The sequence below is a fragment of the Xenopus laevis genome, chromosome 8S, assembly GCF_017654675.1.
Source record: "Xenopus laevis strain J_2021 chromosome 8S, Xenopus_laevis_v10.1, whole genome shotgun sequence".
In the NCBI taxonomy this organism is placed as follows: domain Eukaryota; kingdom Metazoa; phylum Chordata; class Amphibia; order Anura; family Pipidae; genus Xenopus; species Xenopus laevis.
In genome coordinates, this window is record NC_054386.1 from 47,059,467 (window position 1) to 47,072,293 (window position 12,827).

Below are 12,827 nucleotides of genomic sequence, written 5' to 3' on the forward strand. Positions count from 1 at the left end.
ACATGTAGCCTAAGATTTAAGCAAATATATGATTATCGTGAACTTAAGTTTCAAAATAAAGCAAAATAAAGCATTACAGAGAGATAATAAAAGGAAATCATTGCATAGAGATAATGAGACATAGTAATAATCATCCTGAGTAAGATAATACTGATATTGTAAAATAATACTGAGTACATTAAGGTTAAAATTCAAGTTAGATTCAAAAATACCATGAAATTAAGATAAAAATGGAAATAAAAATCAAAAATTAAAATTAAAAAATGTAAAAATGTAAGATAAAAGTTAAAAATGTAAAAAATTTAAAAATGAAAATAAATGAAAAATACTAAAATGAAGGTAAAAATGCTAAGATCCCCTTTTTTTTTTTTTTTTTTTTTGGTTCAAACCTCCCCTATAAGGCTGAGAAAAGTTATATCTTATAAATGTAAATCAAAGTAGAGCAGAAGCTGGGGAGGAGGTACAGCGGCTTATGGCACATATCATTACTTTAACAACAAGATACAGACCAAGGGCCAAAGCTAAAATAACTAGGATGGGTTTAAAGAAACTTCCAAGGAAATCATTTAACCATCCACCAATATTACCTAACCATGTAAAGGGATTAAAACCATTTTTTGAAATATCCCTGGCTTGTTTTTGCAATTCGAAAACCTTGGCCATATGAGATTCAACCAGCGATTCAGAGTCATTAATGTAGGTGCAACATTCTTCTCCTACTAAAACACAGACTCCACCTTGTTCTGCTAACAAGTAATCTAGGACCATTCTATTCTGAAGGGCTACTTTACGAATCTGAGCTAGTTCTACATTAATTGCAAGGACCGATATTACAGTGTTGTTAATCATGCGGTCAAGAAGGGAAGCATATTCATTAAGGCGAGCCATCATTTCTATTCCCCAACCTGTCAAGGCAGGGAAGAAAGCCCAAGCCTTATCTTTATCATTAAAGAGTTCCCTTTTCTGTATCTTAAGGTTTAAAACTGCGGATGAGTGTGTATCAATAAGTGAGGTAGCAGATAATTCTGTTCTAGTTCTAACAGCTGGGACTACATTTCCTATAGTACATCTACCTTCGGCTCCCATGGGCAACCATGCATAGGCTTTCTTACCACAGATGTAATAAGTCCCTGAAGGAAGCACCATGGGGCGGTGAAAACCCTGATTTCTTATCTGAAGTGTTAAAAATTTTATGTTATAGTGAGCAGGACCATCTATATAATCTAAATCCCATTCTAAACTCTTATTGGCCCAAGAAAGGCAGGGCTCAATAGTAGAAGATACTTTTGTTTCATCAACACAATGTGCATATGTGGTGGCTGCTTCATAATGTGTGGGGACCTGAGTAATATTTAAATCGGTTGAGTTACATGTAGTTTCTCCTATAAGGATTTTAGGAATCCTTATTTGTTTACCATTAATGGTCACCCGTGTTTTCCTACTAAAAACAGTGAAACATACTGAAGGATGGCGTACTATTCCTGCCAAAATAAGAGCTGGGGGTGCTTTCATTATTTCATCACCTTTACCAGAAATTTCCCTATATTTAGACAATTCTGGATCAAGAGTTGAAAAGTCCATCACATATCTGTCTTCAAAATCAGTCCATGTAAAGGGGACCCCAAGGATAGGGGTACCGAGGCTGTGAGTAGGAATATGTGAGCAAACCCAACAGTCAGTCTTATTTTCAATCATGGCAGCAGTACTGTGCAGTTTTAAAAGTTCATTGTCAGTCCATAATGCTGTTATGGGGGTGGAGAGGAAGTAGGAAACACAGAAGGACAAGGCAAGCAGTCTCAAAGATGAATCCATGTCCCGTGGTTTTCAAGTAATACGGCAGTGGGGGAGAGCTGTTGTATTTTAAAAGGACCGGAATATATAGGTTGGTCCCAACGGCTACGAGTAAAATTTCTCTTGTAGACTAGATCTCCGACCTGAAAAAGAAAAGGAGTGACAACAACAGGTGTTTGGAAATATTCACTTCAGACATTTGATGTGCTAACTGGAGGCACCGTATGAGATTGTATGGGCTGTCAGCATTGGGAAGTGGACGTGTACTGATGGTGTGGATAAGAGACATACGTCTACCGGTAGTGATTTTGAATGGGGTAAGTCCACAACGCCTAATAGGATGGTTGCGGAGTATGAACAATGCAGCTGGGAGACATTCCAGCCACGAGCCATTTGTGGCAGCTGTCAATTTTCTGAGTTGTGTCTTTAAGAGACCATTAGCTCTTTCCACAATGCCATTGGAGGTTGGTTTGTACACAGACACGTACCTCCACTTGATATCAGTACAATTTGCAAATGTCTCACAGAGTTGATTTTTGAAATGGCTTCCATTATCCGAAACAATAGATTTAGGAATCCCATGTCTGGGAAAGATTTCATTGTATAGATTATCAAATACAACCAGAGCTGTTTCCTTCCTACATGGAAAAGCTTCTAATCATTGAGAGTATGGGTCAATCATGACCAAAAGATACCTGTATCCTTTGCAAGGAGTTACCATGTCCGTGAAATCGATATGCCATTCTCTGAAGGGGCCAGCAGGCCTTGGAATCGCTCCAGGAGGAATCCTTGGAGTTTGATGACTGGTGTTGGTAAAACAAACATTACAAGTATTGACCACAGCTTTACAAATATCTTTTAAATCTGGGCACCAGTACATTTCCCTTATAGTATTGATCAAGTCATTTGTTGGCATATGTGACCCGTAGTGTAACTGGTGGGCCAATAGGTGGCACTCACCTATGGGTAATGCTGGTACACCTGAAGGGTGCATCCAAATATATGGAGGCTCGTTATTGTGATAGTAATGAGAGCATTCATTAGCCACCCATTTGTCTGTTTTCTGCACTAGTGGCACTTTCTTGCATTACTCTGATGGGTGCAAAAGGGTTAGAAGTGGAAAGATATTTCTTAGCTCGTGTTTGTACAAAAATGGTTAGTGGGTTTGTGGTTTGTTTTGCTAGTTCGTCAACTATCTGATTGCCGTATGCGACAATATCTGTGACATTATGTTGGTGTGCTTTTACCCATTCACAGGATGTTTTTAAACCTGTGTTGTGTCTTTCCTGTAGTACTTCCATTATAGCAAGAATCGTGTCATGATGTTGTAGTGGAGTTCCTTTTCCTGTAACAAAACCTCTCTTGTGCCATTTAGATGCATTTGTATGTATGGTGGTAGTGACGTAAGCTGAGTCTGTATACAGAACTCCGTTTTTGTCATTCATGAGCCGGAAACCTTCTAAGGCGGCGGCTATCTCTGCTAATTGGGCTGATGTATCTGGTGGTAATGCATATTGTTTTTTCTGTATAATTTCTTTGGTGTCAGGATCTATCTGACACACGGCAAAGCCCGTATGTGTTTCTGTCTGTGAACCGTCAGAGAAAATTACAACATGTGACGGTGGTAAATCTGTTACTGGGACAATACCCATAAAGGGACGTTCCTCTGGAATTTCCTCAGAGGTACAATCATGGTTCTCAGCCGAGAACAACAATAAATCTTTAGGATTATTGAAAGGATTAGTTGGAGGCATTCCTTTGAAAGAAATGTGACTTCGTAGGAGCACAGCCGTGCATTGTCCAACGCGTGCAGGCACAAAGTGTAATGTATTACTTTGGAGTAGTGCTGGCACGTCATGTGAGGTGTATATGATAACACTGGGAACAATCACATGTGAATAGAGTTTTTCTACAGATGCTGCACAAGCGCATATGTTACGTTCACAGGAAGTGAAAGCTTGTTCTATGGGTGTAAAAATTCCTGAAAAGTGTCCTATAATACATCCCTCTTGTTGGGTGGCTACTGCCGCCCAACAGATTGCGTTTGCAAAAACGTACATGTAGATAGGCTCACAGCTGTTCGGCAAATGGAGTTGTGGGGCCTGCAAAATATCAGACATTAGACATTCAAGAGCAGTAGAGTCAGATTGAGACAGAGAGACAGAAGCATAGCCAGGAGGATTGCCTTTGAGGTATTTTCTGAAAGGAAGTATGCGAGAACTGTAAGCAGGAATCCATAAGCGACAGAAGTTAAACAGACCCAAAACACTGCGTAATTCTTTGACTGAGGTAGGTAAATGCATACGTTGGACATCAGTGAGCACCTGGGGACCCATGAGTTTGGCTCCCTTGCTGAGTGTCATGCCTAGAAAAGTAACTGAGGTTTGACAAAATTGCAGCTTTGAACGATTGACCTTGTAACCACATGTATGCAAATGCAAAAGTAAGGCACGAGTGTAGTGTTGGCACAGTTCAGCAGTGTCTGCAGAAAGCAGAAGGTCGTCAACATACTGTATTAGAAAAACAGAAGTAGGTAAAAGGTCAGTGAAAGTTTGCAGATCAGTCACGAGTACACGGCTGAAGATCGAGGGACTGTCAGCTCCGCCCATTACGAGGCGGGTCCACTGGTAACGGTTATTGTTGTAGGTGAATGCAAAAAGTGGTCTGGATTGTTGAGATAAAGGAATGCAATAAAATGCTTGGGATAAATCCAAAACTGAATTATATTCCTTTAAGGGGTTGTCTTGTAAGAGAGTGGCAGGGTTGGCAACAACGGGGAACTCTGCTGCGACTACTTCATTTAACTTCCGTAAGTCATGGACTATACGGTAGGAGCCATTTGGCTTCTGTACTGGGTACAAAGGAGTGTTATAAGGAGAGTCGCTTGGTTCAATTATGCCGTGTTGCAAAAGTAGGTTAATTTCATCTGCCACACCCTGAATGGACTGGGCTTTAAGTGGGTACTGTGGTACCTTGGGGCCATCACACCCTGGACGTAAATTAATTTGCACCTCTTCAACTGAAACGGCCTTACCAAAAGGTGACTCGGGTGTGGCCCAGACTGCTTTAGGTATATCTTCAAATGGATCAACTGAATCTGCAGGAGAAGAGACAGTAGTTGCAAACAATACAGTTGGACATGAGACAGCAAAATCAAGAATGATGTTAGCTTTGGTTAACAGGTCTCTGCCTAGCAAATTGACAGGACATGCAGGTGCATAGACAAAAGCATGTAGACAAGTGATATACCCAATTATCACTGGAACTTCAGAGGTTAATTGGTTTAGCTGAGGCTTACCATCAAATCCTGTAGTGGAGACTGTTTGGGAAGAAAGGGTTAAACCAGCAGGAAGTACAGAGAGAACAGATACTGTAGCGCCTGAGTCAAGCAAAAAACATGTAGGCATTTCTGCTATAGAAACAGTGAGAAAAGGTTCTTCAGTGGACATGGGAACCCGTAAAAGCATAGACAGTCATTGAGATTGGTTCCTGGGTGGAGACCAATTAGGAAAAGATTGAACATTGGAATTGTTGCGAGATTGAAAGTTAGGAGAGTTATACTGATTGCCAAATCGTTTTGGACTACGGCATACACGGGCATAATGTCCTGGCTTGTGACATTTGAAACAGACACCCTTGGGTGTGTTATTAGCATTGAAATCTCCAGATTTCCCTCTATTAGGGTTGTTAAATTGACCACCGGACTGAACATTTGCAAAAAAGGTAGGGAAATCTTTTAAAAATTCCCTGAAAGAATAGGACTCAGTGGTTGGTGTTGGTTCTGGTGTTTGTTCTGCGGGCTTACTTTCAGGCTTGGTTTCTCCCTCTTGGAGTTCCTTAATTTGCAAGGACATGAGTTTATGCTGGGTGTTTTTGAAATCCTTCTCTGCCTTTTTACTGTCTTCCTCATAGATTTTATGGTAGTGAAGGATATGAGTATAAATCTCCTTCCATGATTTGGCATCTAAGCCGACTATAGCATCTAGTTTTTTCTGTAAGGTGGCTGGGAAACCTTTACGGAGGGCCTGATAAACAAGTGGCACTACATTTGGTTCGCAAGGATCCATTCCTGTTTCTTGTGCCCATTGATCTAAGAATTCTGAAATGTGTTTAGTTATGTCTGCACTTTCAGGGAGAGAAGTATTCATTAGTTTCCCGAAATCCTTGTGAGTGGGATAACAAACTCTGAGAGCTGCAAAAATTCTAGGTCTGTAAGGGTTAAATTCAGCTCCGTCGTGAGAATCTGAGGACAGAACAATATGAGGCAGTCCTGCCTCGTTCCATATGGACTGCGCTGAGCGTCCAAGAATTTGAGCTAGTAATGCTTTTAGATCGCCTAAGCATAGAGACATGCCGGCAGTTAGTCTTTCAAATTTAGATATCCAGGGGTCTGCCCCCCTTAACAGAGGCGGCAGAGCCCTGATTATCCCTTCCACATCTGCAAAGTTCCAAGGGACATATTTAAGTCCTTTGGTAGTATGCATAAGAGGATACATCTGTTTGGGTGAGGGTGAGACAATGTTAGCAAGTGCTCTCAGATTTTCATATTTCTCCCAAATGCTAAGACCATTAATCATGTATTGTCTATCCCAATTTGGATCTCCCATGCCTCCTCGGATACAGAGGCGTGCTGTATTCAAGTTACGGGTGTCCAGAGCTCCCTCTCTAGGAAATGGGGTAACATTAGGTTTTAAAGATTCTGACCAGCCGGCCAGATTGTCAACCCATGGATCTACAAAAGTGCTATCCCCCCCTTCTCCTCGGATTACTACATCCTTTGGGGAGAAGGAATTTTGTTTTGGAGTGGTGTTTTTTGGTCTTGTAACAATAGTTGCCAAGACTCTAGTTGTCGGGGCTTCCGCATCTTCTAATATGGGCATTTCATCCTCTTCCTCGTCAAAAGACATGCTAGCGAGAGGTGTATGTGCCCTGACTTCAGGGCGATTTCCCGTAGGAGTCTGAAAACCCTGACGAGGAGGTGCTGTGTTAACGGGGGTTTGGTGTGCAGCATCCTCAATAGGACAAAAGGGGTTGGTTTTGCTAAGCTTAAGACGCCCTGAGACGTCTGCCCAGTATGAGTCCTCATTACTGGCATGTGGCACTGTCTGCAAGTTTGTTGGTGGGGGAAGTGCCGGGGCAGTATAGCCCTGTGCTACCCTAGGATTGCCAATAGGCGTGTTTAGGGCAGTCTGTAATTGCTCCTGTGCGTCCATGTTATGGACGGGATATAATTTGGCTGAACTCGGAGCAGTGTCTATGTTGGCTTGTTCAGCTGGGGCATATGCAGGTGGTTTTTCTGGGTATTGCTGAGCATATGCTTGCCAGACATCATGGCATGCGGTATGTGCTATTAATTCTTTGCCCTTACATTTAACATTGATCTGTTTTAACAGGCTAGCTAGATCTGTAGGGAGAATGCTGCAGTTTTCTGGCCAGGAAAACGTGGCATCCTTACTTGTACCCCACTTAACCCATGCTTTGTGACATGTTACAAGAGCCTTACGACATAAGGGGTTTTGGGCACACACCTTAGCCAGAAGTTCTGGGGGAGGTTTAGGTTTAAGCATATTAAACATATCGCCTCCAATATTAAATAAGAAGAACCAAATTTAACAAGGCGAAAAAAATAAGATTGTTTCAAATGCTAGGTAGTATTTGGAAGAATTACTATCTTCTTCTGTTGAAAGCATAAGAAATCTCCCTAACAAAGAAAGTGGGAGTGTGTCTGTAGTGTTTTTACAGTGTGGGACTTACAAACTGAGTGTAAGGGGAGAAAATAGATTTGAAGCTGCAGATGTTTGACACCTAGATGCTTCTAGGGCTCTCTTTTGAGATATGCAGATTCAAACAGACAGGAAAGTGATTCACACACCACACACTAAAGAATTTCCTTCAGAAAACCTAGTTTTCCGTTTTCTGGCCTGTTAGGTCGCCCTATAAACAGGAACCGCAGAAAAACTCCTAAACAGCAAGCAGACTCTGAGATAGAGTCACGGATTCCCTTATGGACACTATCACACAATTTACGATTAAGCTAAAGTTATTCATGCACTCGGTTGATTCCGGAGGGTGTGGGTTCCAGTTTCAACCACAATCATTCAATCACAACAGTCAGGGATCCTTTGTCATTCATACATCAACATGCATGTGTAATTTCTATGACAGAATTTTTTCTTCTTAATCTAACTGCTCATGATAAGGAACTAGGTACATACAAATTACAAAAACAGTAAGGAAAAAAGCGTATTCCTATCATGAACGGCAGAATATCAGAACTGGTTAGTACAACACTTAACACAATAATAAGCAGTAAAAATAGACTAGAAAATTACATTGATGCTCACCTTATATCAGAGCCTTCCGCGCGGGTATCATTCATCCATGAGTAAAGCTTCACGGGTAGTCTCCTGTCACCTGTAGAAGCAGGAGCTCTCTTCTCAACTTGCCTGAAGATCCGACTGAAAAACTTGGGCGTCCAGCGTCCAGGAATATCACGTCGGCGGGTCACCAAATGTTGTTATATTTGTACCTCTATGACCTCGTACGTAAAGCAAAACCACGAAATAGTGCAAGTTCAAATACAATGAGGTAGTTTATTGTGTCCAAAATACAAGACAATAGGTTTTGCCTGGGGAAACAGTCGTGTGTCACCTGGGTGGTACCTGAATGCTTTCCAAGGATACTCCCATATAACATAAGTTTATATACCCATTTTGATGTCATAGATGGGGGTGATAACAAATGTGAGTATGCCAATACCATACATAGTCTGACTCCTCCTTGTACAATTAATGTCTAAATGATTTACTTACATGTTTAGTCTTACATGTTATCAAAGGAATGTGGTAACATACTGTGCCTAGCTCCAACGGTCCACAGCCTCGCAATCAGCTATCGGCTAACCAAGGCCATTGTGGTATTTCAAGTAATTTGAGCAGCACTTCAGCAAGAAGGGGCCCCAACAGACAGACTGGCGTTATGCTGACACTCTGGAATTTAAGAAACAGAGTGATGATCTTTTGTTTGTATGGCCTAGTATAAGCTATATGATTGACCATTGTCCACAGTAGACCATTAGTCCATCCTGCCTTGGGCCTTATAGCGTTATGGCGTCGTAGAGGGCGGGGGTGACAAATATCAACCCTCTGACACTAGCCATTCGTCCGTCATAGGAATTGGACCGTTCCCGATATATTTTTATAATAACAGTGACATAGTGTTGTGCGAGGCAGAGAAGCATAGTTACATAGTTACATAGTTAAATTGGGTTGAAAAAAGACAAAGTCCATCAAGTTCAACCCCTCCAAATGAAAACCCAGCATCCATACACACACCCCTCCCTACTTTTAATTAAAATTCTATATACCCATACCTATACTAACTATAGAGTTTAGAATCACAATAGCCTTTGATATTATGTCTGTCCAAAAAATTATCCAAGCCATTCTTAAAGGCATTAACTGAATCAGCCATCACAATTTCACCCGGCAGTGCATTCCACAACCTCACTGGCCTGACTGTGAAGAACCCTCTACGTTGCTTCAAATGAAAGTTCTTTTCTTCTAGTCTAAAGGGGTGGCCTCTGGTACGGTGATCCTCTTTATGGGTAAAAAGGTCCCCTGCCATTTGTCTATAATGTCCTCTAATGTACTTGTAAAGTGTAATCATGTCCCCTTGCAAGCGCCTTTTTTCCAGAGAAAACAACCCCAACCTTGACAGTCTACCCTCATAATTTAAGTCTTCCGTCCCTCTAACCAATTTAGTTGCACGTCTCTGCACTCTCTCCAGCTCATTTATATCCCTCTTAAGGACTGGAGTCCAAAACTGAACTGCATACTCCAGATGAGGCCTTACCAGGGACCTATAAAGAGTCAGAATTATGTTTTCATCCCTTGAGTTAATGCCCTTTTTTATGCAAGACAGAACTTTATTTGCTTTAGTAGCCACAGAATGACACTGCGCAGAATTAGACAACGTGTTATCTACAAAGACCCCTAGATCCTTTTCATTTAAGGAAACTCCCAACACATTGCCATTTAGTGTATAACTTGCATTTATATTATTTTTGCCAAAGTGCATAACCTTGCATTTATCAACATTGAACCTCATTTTTCAGTTTGCTGCCCAGTTTTCCAGTTTAGACAAATCACTTTGCAAAGTGGCAGCATCCTGCATTGAACCTATAGTTCTGCACAATTTAGTATCATCTGCAAAAATAGAAACAGTACTTTCAATGCCCACCTCCAGGTCATTAATAAACAAGTTGAAAAGCAAGGGACCTAGTAAATCTCTTTTCCCCTGGGTGTTTCTCTCTCCACAAATCAGTGTAGTGAAAGGTTGACGCCCATCTAGGCAGGGAGGGGGAGGGTCTAACTCCACGTTTCAGTCTGTCTAAGGGCTCAGACATAACAGAGTTGAAATCCCCCATCAAAATGGTGGGTGCATATGGCAATAGTAAAAGTTTTTCCATTAGCGTTGACAGCAGCGACTCATTGAAAGGGGGGGAATATACACATTGATTGTGTTATACATTTTCCCATTCAAGTAACAGTTTAGCAATATAAAACGACCCTCACGATCACAATTTGAGACATCGTAAATGCACAGGTCTTAGTTACCAAAATCGAAACACCCCTTGCATAGGAGGAGTAGGTGGAATGATAGCAGGCCCCCAACCAGGATTTTCTCAGAGTACAGACCTTTTGGCCTTCAAGGTGGGTTTCCTGAAGAAGAATTAAATGTGGTTTAACCCTCCTAATCACCTTAAATACGAGATCCCTTTTTATTGGGTTGCCCAGTCCTCGGACGTTCCAAAATAACAGCCTTACCTCCGCCATGTTCTAAGAGAGTGAGAAAGTCGTAAGGAAGGAGAGGTCATACTCACGAGGAGGTAGAGGCTGAGTAGATTGTAAATCCAATAGCGGAAGATGAGACTGCCCGGGAGTAGATAGGTAAACCCAAATAGGACAAGAACAACGACATCCAGAAAAGAGTTCAGCAGTGTCAAAACAGAAAACATCCCCTCCCCACCCGTTCCACCCCAACTTGAGCGGGTTTCGTTCCCATAACTATAAAGCATAACTGCAGGGGGAGGAACCAAAGGGTGTAAAACGTAGTACTCCGGTTCCAGGGATTGGACGATGTAGATCTTCTTTTCTTCTGACGCTGATGTTGCTCCGAGACGAGTGGCAGGAGAATTCCCTCATTATGGTTGTAGCATATCAAAACTGGAAAGCGAAGTATTAAGCTTCAAGATGCACAGGGCTTGGTAGTCGTTGATCTCTTGGTTGTCGGGCGGGTAAGGGTGGAGAGAAAATTGCTTCTATCCAGCGCCGCGCTTCTTCAGGAGCAGTGAAGAAATAGACCCTGTCATCTTTTACCATAGACAGGCAGGGAAGGACATGGAGTATGGTACTTGTAGTTTCAGTAGTCTATCTTTCACTTGATTGAATTTCAGCCTTTGATTACGGACTTCCATGGAGAAATCAGGATATATTGATATTCTCATATTGTATGGATCCAAGGATCCTGGCTTCCCGCAATATTGCATCACGATCTTTGTAGTTGAGGATGCGAGCAATGATTGGCCTTGGTGGGTGCCCTGGGGGAGTGAGCCAGGATTCTACAAAAAGTTCCACTTGTCTGCCTTCTGCTCGCTCAGGGATACCCACAATATGGATATTATTCCTCCGCAGCCTGTTTTCTAAATCATCAGTTTTGGCTTGTAGGGTAGAGATTTGTCGAGCATGGTCCTCTAGAGTAGCACTGTAGGGCCCAGTCCTATCTTCTAGGTCTGATATGCGCCTCTCAGTCTCTTGAGTGCGCTCTTTAAGTTTTTGCACGTCCAATTTTACTATATTAAAGTCTGTTTTCAGCTCATCTAGCTTATTCAGTACAGAGACGTGATTAAAGCCAAGTTGTTGCATGATCTCCCCCAGAGTGGGCTCTGTGGGGGGCTCCGCCTGGGCGCACGCTACATCCCCCAAGGGTTCTGTAGTAGCAGCCATTGTATGGCAATCTGTTGGTGGGGGGTCTTGCTCAGGTGTTCTGGCGTATTTACTGAGGGAACGCGCTGCATTAAGGCTCACCTTGCATAGCTGCGCAGCACCATGTTCCAGTTCTGCCGTCTCCCACACAGTGTCAGGTGCCGCTGCGCCATTTTGAGGAGGCGCATGGTGCGGCTCTGCTGATTTGGATCTTCCCGGAGTTTTTGCAGGGTTGTTTTTGCCCATGATCCGCAAGTCGTCGGTACCGGACAGGCGGCAGATACTTCACAAAGTCAGCAAGCGGCAAAAGAGGCAGAAGGTGAGGGTTTACAGGGTAAAATCAGGGATTTCTCTCGGAGCGCTCACACTGCAGCGTCTTACTCCATGCGTCGCTGGCCACGCCCCCATGCCCACGCCCCCATGTGGGGGGCTCCGCCTGGGCGCACGCTACATCCCCCAAGGGTTTTGTAGTAGCAGCCATTGTATGGCAATCTGTTGGTGGGGGGTCTTGCTCAGGTGTTCTGGCGTATTTACTGAGGGAACGCGCTGCATTAAGGCTCACCTTGCTTAGCTGCGCAGCACCATGTTCCAGTTCTGCCGTCTCCCACACAGTGTCAGGTGCCGCTGCGCCATTTTGAGGAGGCGCATGGTGCGGCTCTGCTGATTTGGATCTTCCCGGAGTTTTTGCAGGGTTGTTTTTGCCCATGATCCGCAAGTCGTCGGTACCGGACAGGCGGCAGGTACTTCACAAAGTCAGCAAGCGGCAATAGAGGCAGAAGGTGAGGGTTTACAGGGTAAAATCAGGGATTTCTCTCGGAGCGCTCACACTGCAGCGTCTTACTCCATGCGTCGCTGGCCACGCCCCCATGCCCATTGACTTTAATGCATTTCATACAGCAGGGTATCAAAGTACACAAACAGGCCGATTGAAACACAAGAATATCAGGATAATAGTAATATAGGAACGCTAAGGGGCCCATTCACTAAGTTCGAGTGAAGGAATAGAGGTGAAAATAGTTAGATTTTCGAATGGTTTTTTTTGGCTACTTC

The 12,827-nt window shown here is 42.9% G+C and overlaps 1 protein-coding gene across 2 annotated transcripts; it reads right to left on the minus strand.

The window, feature by feature from the left end:
- Nucleotides 1–383: 383 nt before the first annotated feature.
- On the minus strand, nt 384–8,389 carry LOC121397684. 2 transcript variants are annotated; one of them, XM_041574867.1, is made up of 2 exons: nt 8,136–8,389; nt 384–1,934 (listed from the first exon to the last, which is right to left on the minus strand). In XM_041574867.1, the coding sequence occupies exon 2, from the start codon at nt 1,810–1,812 to the stop codon at nt 433–435; it is 1,380 nt and encodes a 459-aa protein (XP_041430801.1). In that variant the 5' UTR covers nt 1,813–1,934; nt 8,136–8,389; the 3' UTR covers nt 384–432. The 2 variants fall into 2 exon arrangements, with proteins under 2 accessions (XP_041430801.1, XP_041430800.1); XM_041574866.1 differs by lacking the exon at nt 8,136–8,389 and adding an exon at nt 2,487–2,847.
- Between the last annotated feature and the right edge of the window lie 4,438 nt (nt 8,390–12,827).

What these genes read in the sequence shown, in the direction of transcription:
- LOC121397684 (XM_041574867.1), bottom strand. Translation starts at nt 1,812, where the DNA reads ATGGATTCATCTTTGAGACTGCTTGCCTTGTCCTTCTGTGTTTCCTAC.